This window comes from Pipra filicauda, unplaced genomic scaffold (genome assembly GCF_003945595.2).
Source record: "Pipra filicauda isolate LSUMZ 115617 unplaced genomic scaffold, ASM394559v2 scaffold193_size2426894_pilon, whole genome shotgun sequence".
NCBI classification, from domain to species: Eukaryota; Metazoa; Chordata; class Aves; order Passeriformes; family Pipridae; genus Pipra; species Pipra filicauda.
Window position 1 is genome coordinate 2,176,561 of NW_024104302.1, and position 5,324 is coordinate 2,181,884.

Here is a 5,324-nt window from a genome sequence, read left to right on the forward strand (position 1 = left end):
TCGAGCTCGAGCCCTGGAGCACGAATTCCCTTTACATTGCTTTTTCACTACTGATCATCCCTCTCCCTGTGGATAAAAGAGCACACTTGTATTTCCAGGATCAGGAGCCAAGTTCCTTCTGGCACCATTGTACTCACGGGGCTGTGGAGGTGTCACGACACGGCTGCTGTCCCTGCAGGTGTGTGTGCAGCCTAAGCAGGGACAGGAAACTAACTGGGATGAAAAGCCACAGTAAAAGAGATGCTGAGTTACTCCCTCAAACACTGTCTATTCCAGAGCTAACAGTGCAGAAGGAATTAAATCGTAGCCCTGAGCAAGGAGCCTCCTCCTTTGAATCACACCTGATGATTTACTTGGAAACGGAAGAAGCATAAAGACGCCCTTTGTGAGAGAAAAACCTTCTAGTGGAGTATGACAAAAAGCATCAACAGAACAAAGGCAAAAATGACGATTCTGGAAGTTGGCTCAGGTTTTAGGAGTGATGAAAATCGTCGGGAATGCAACAAAAAAAAACCAACCGTGTGGCAACGCCTCCTGGCTGGGCTATAAAGGGCCCCGAGGCAGGGGAAGGAGCACTCACTGCTGAGCTGCAGAACTGCCTCTCTCTCCACCTCCAGCCTCCACCATGAGCACCACTGTCAGGCAATACTCCTCCTCCACCTCCCTCAAGGGATTCGGGAGCCTGGGGGGAGGCTCCAGCAGGCTTTCCTCCGTGCGTGTCGGGGGGGGAGGCTACAGGGCCCCCAGCGTGCACGGGGGCTCCGGCAGCTACTCCGTCTCTTCCCGCGTCGTCTCGGGGCTCGGAAGTGGCTTTGGGGGCAGCTACTGCAGCAGCGTCGGAGGGGCCCTCGGCGGGGGCTTTGGGGGCAGCTTTGGGGGCAGCTTTGGGGCCGGCTTTGGAGGCGGCGATGGCATCCTGCCGGCGGGGGAGAAGGAGACGATGCAGAACCTCAACGACCGCCTGGCCGCCTACCTGGACAAGGTGCGAGCCCTGGAGGAGGCCAACACCGACCTGGAGGTCAAGATCAGGGAGTGGTACAAGAAGCAGGGCCCTGGTCCTGACCGGGACTACAGCCCCTACTACAGGACCATCGAGGAGCTCAGGAACAAGGTAGGACTGGGGATTAATGTAACATCTTCATCAGAGTCACTTGTGAAAAGATGACCTTGTTCCTAAGAGCTGGAGGGAAGAGGATTAACAAATGGCCTGAGATGGAAAACAGAAGGAGCTTTGGAATAACAGTTGCAATTTATGAACAGCAGATCATGAGGCACCAGGATGGGGTTTCCATTGACTGTTCCAGTGCAGGGAGAATGGTGGGGCAGGAAAGCAGGAGTCAGACACTGATTCATGTTACCTGATGTATGTGCCCCTGTAGATATGTGCTCCCTGTCAGGCTCCTGCTGGAGCTCGGCAGGCAGGGACACGTTATCTCTTGGCCCCTTCACTGTTGACTGATATGCAAATGGAGATGATAAGTCATTCTCACAATACAAACCCAATCTTTTCTAGAATGTGAGGAGGCTCAAGGTGGAGGTTAAAGTAGAAAGGAACTGTCCTATGGAATGGTTGTTCTTTGGGAGTTGCAGACACAGACATGAGTGAAATCCAAGGGTTGGATCACCCTGTGGTAGGTGCTGAAATCAGATGTGTGCCCTGCTCTAAAATGCAGCAGATGAAATCAGGGCCAAGCTTGTGTCTTTATCCTTAGCAGCTCCTTGGATGATTTTAGGTAAAAGTCCCTGATCCAAAGCACCAGAATGTGCCATCCCTCCCTGCCCTGCCATCGCTGCCCCCCTTCTGCCCTCATCGCTCATCCCCAGTGAGCTCAGGTTCCATGGAAGGGATGAGGTGTGGGGTTGGGCAATGACATACCTGGTCTGTGATTAAATTCCAGGGAAATGGGGCAGGGTCAGCCCCTGGGGGAAGTCACATTCCTAGAATTTTTCTGTTCTTTAACTGTTCTCTTGGGCTTCACCCTGGGGGGAAGGGCCTTTGCCTGAAGCTCCTCTTCAGATTCCAGCTTGTCGGGTGTGCTCTGATGGAGCACAGGAACACAGGAGCTGTCTCTGGATTTGAGCAAAGAAGTGCTGGGTCTCACAGAAACCCTCTGCTCCCAGTCCAGGGGGAGGCAGACGCTTTCCTCCCATCCCACAGAACAGCTGAGAAATGACCACATCAATATTCCTGGATTATTCCCTGGATATCCCCTGAAGGAGCAGAACTCAGTGAGAGCTTTTCATTAGCTTGTGGCTACAGAAATTCCTGCTCACTAAACGGCCAATCATTTTCATAATCCCAGAGCAAATATTTGCACCTCGGGTGTAATTATGAAAGCCAAACTACGCAGGCACAAGGCACTCCTTCCTTCCTTCCTTCCTCAACCCTTTTCTTCTTCTCAGCCGGGCTCTTCCCATTCCCAAAGCCTGGAGTGCTGCCAGGGCTCAGCATGGTGTGAGCACCTGGAGATGCCACCTGGGCAGGGCCGTGTGCCCATGGCAGTGTCCTCATGGGACTGAATTTGTGCTGATGGGAGATGGAGCTGAGCACCCCCGTCTCCCTCTTTGCAGAGCCCACCTGGAAGTCCAGCCCCACACCAGGAGGCCCAGTGCTGCTCCAGTCCCAGTCCTTCCCTGGATGGGACTGCTGCCAGCGGTTTAAAACGACTTTTTAACTCTTTTTCTTTCTTTTATCCCCCACCAGATTCTTTCTGCGACTGTTGAAAATGCCAACATCGTCCTGCAGATCGACAACGCCAGGCTGGCAGCGGACGACTTCCGAACCAAGTGAGTCCAACGCCTCCGAGAGCTCTTGGGACAAGGGGGGAAAGGCCTGGCTGTTCAAGGCTGTTCTTCCTGCACCTGGGGTTGCTCCACCAGGTCACTGCTCACTAGGAGTGGGACATTTGGGAATTGTGCATCTCTCCCTGGGCACAGCACTGACATTCCTGCACTGTGAGATCTGTGCACACACATCGAATTACAGATTCTTGGCAGAAAATGCCAAGTTGGGGAAGGAAAAGACAAGAATAATCCTGTCTGAGGTGGGTGTTTGCAGCTGTGTGTGTGCCCCCAGGTTTGAGTCAGAGCAGGCCCTGCGCCTGAGCGTGGAGGCCGATATCAACGGCCTGCGCCGCGTCCTGGACGAGCTGACCCTGTCCAGAGCCGACCTGGAGATGCAGATCGAGAACCTGAAGGAGGAGCTGGCTTATCTGAAGAAGAACCACGAGGAGGTGAGCACAGAGCCGGGCTCAAACTGGGACCTACAAATATTTCTTGTGCACAGGTCAGGTCAAAAACGCAGGAGTCTCTGCAATTAGGAATGTCAGGAGGCATCTGAGGGGAAAGGGAGAGGGAAATAATCCCTTCAGACAGGACCTCCAGGAGGTCTGTGGGGTGCATATGCTGGGTGCAAATAAGAAATTTTTCAGGATGGAAACATACCTTGTCACTGTGACATGTATAATGTGTCTCTTCTGTGTCAGGAAATGAGTGCCCTGCGCGGGCAGGTGGGTGGGGAGATCAGCGTGGAGATGGACGCTGCCCCCGGAATCGACCTGACCAAGATCCTGGCGGAGATGCGGGAGCAGTACGAGAGCCTGGCGGAGAAGAACCGCAGGGACGCCGAGCAGTGGTTCTTCAGCAAGGTGAGGGGCTGGGGGGGAGCAGCGGGCGCGGGGCCGGGGCTGTGCCCACCACTGGGGCTCTGAGGGCACGGCTCGGCCTCACTGCAGACGGAAGAGCTGAACCGGGAGGTGGCCATCAACACGGAGCAGCTGCAGAGCGGCAAGACGGAGATCACGGAGCTGCGGCGCACGATCCAGAGCCTGGAGATCGACCTGCAGTCCCAGCTCAGCACGGTACGGGGGGCGGGGGGCACCCGGGGACAGGGGCCCGGGGCCGCAGGGCTGTGCCCCCCCGGCCGCCCCCGCGCCCCTGAGCCGGCCCCGTGCCCGTCCCGCAGAAAGCGGCGCTGGAGGGCACCCTGGCCGACACGGAAGCGCGCTACGGCACCCAGCTGGCCCAGCTGCAGGCGCTGATCACCAGCGTGGAGGAGCAGCTGGCCGAGCTGCGCTGCGACATGGAGCGCCAGAACCACGAGTACAGGGTCCTGCTGGACGTCAAGTGCCGCCTGGAGCAGGAGATCGCCACGTACCGCCGGCTCCTGGAGGGCGAGGACGCCCAGTGCGTGAGGGGCTGCGTGGGGAGGGCGGCGGGAGGACACGGGGCGTAGACACCACAATGTGCTGCCTGGGGACTTGGTCCAGCCGCAGCTTTCAGGGCTGGGCTCCATATTAGCACCAGCTGTGGATGCCCAGTGGCTCTGCCCCAGTTTCTGCCTGGACTGGGATGCTGCACCAGGCCCCCTTCCCTGCTGGAGGGGGCCGTGGTCCCTCTCCTCCCCAGCAGAGGCCAAGTATAGCAGCACTTTTAGCAACCTCCATGAGCCTTCTCTGTTTTCCTCCTGCCTGAACACAGAGCCTGTATAACAGCAGCAACAGATGTTTGTCCCTAACTTCTCTTTGGTTTTGTGCTTCTCCTGCAGCATCTCCTCCCAGTACTCCTCCGCCATATCCCCACACTCCGGCAGAGATGGTAAGAACCTGCCATCTCCTGAAGAATGTGCAATATTTGATAAAGTGTTAAGAAATTCTCTCCCTCCTGCCATGAATAACTGTCCCCCCTTTCCCCCTGCAGTGGTGACATCGTCCCGCCAGGTCCGCACGATCGTCGAGGAGGTGCAGGATGGGAAGGTGGTCTCCTCCCGGGAGCAGGTCGCACTCACCACTCGCTAGGAGGGCCAGTAGGACCCCTCGACCCCAGGCTCAGGAGAGCAGTGAGCTGAGCCAAGCACTGCCTGAGGCCCTGGGTTGTGTCCCAGAAAGCTTCCTCCACCTCCTCCTCCTGCCTGTATTACCCTCATTCCATGCAGGTGCTTCTGGACACACTTAATAAAGCTTTTTCTCCTCGCTAGTGCAACTGCAGACTTGTCTATCACTGACACAAGATCCCTCAAAGCCTCAGGGTTGTGTGTTCATGCCAGGGAAAGTCCTAAGAAACCACAAGAAGCCAGTGAGAGGAGGGGAATGGCGGGAGATGGGTTTCACCTGGAGGGACATGGGTTCCACCTGGGGCAAAGGTAATTGGAGACAGCTTTTTCTAATGAACTCATTGCTTGTAAATACACGGGACTGGCTGAGACATAAACTAGATTAGTGACAGAAATTGAAGGCAGTTATGGACAGATGAGGTCTGAGGTCAATGTGCCACACGACTGATAATTAAAACCAACAAAATAAAGCTCAGTTCTCTTGGGATCATAA

The 5,324-nt window shown here is 55.8% G+C and overlaps 1 protein-coding gene across 1 annotated transcript; it reads left to right on the plus strand.

The window, feature by feature from the left end:
• The first annotated feature begins 584 nt into the window (after positions 1 to 584).
• Positions 585 to 4,980, plus strand: LOC114001293 (keratin, type I cytoskeletal 14). The gene is made up of 8 exons (XM_027746340.2): positions 585 to 1,111; positions 2,705 to 2,787; positions 3,077 to 3,233; positions 3,486 to 3,647; positions 3,735 to 3,860; positions 3,965 to 4,185; positions 4,547 to 4,596; positions 4,699 to 4,980. The coding sequence occupies exons 1-8, from the start codon at positions 626 to 628 to the stop codon at positions 4,794 to 4,796; spliced, it is 1,383 nt and encodes a 460-aa protein (XP_027602141.1). The 5' UTR covers positions 585 to 625; the 3' UTR covers positions 4,797 to 4,980.
• Positions 4,981 to 5,324: the final 344 nt, after the last annotated feature.

Coding starts and splice junctions, on each gene's coding strand:
- LOC114001293 (XM_027746340.2), top strand. CDS start 626: ATGAGCACCACTGTCAGGCAATACTCCTCCTCCACCTCCCTCAAGGGA. Junction 1,112..2,704: donor TCGAGGAGCTCAGGAACAAG/GTAGGACTGGGG, acceptor ATCCCCCACCAG/ATTCTTTCTGCGACTGTTGA. Junction 3,234..3,485: donor TGAAGAAGAACCACGAGGAG/GTGAGCACAGAG, acceptor CTTCTGTGTCAG/GAAATGAGTGCCCTGCGCGG.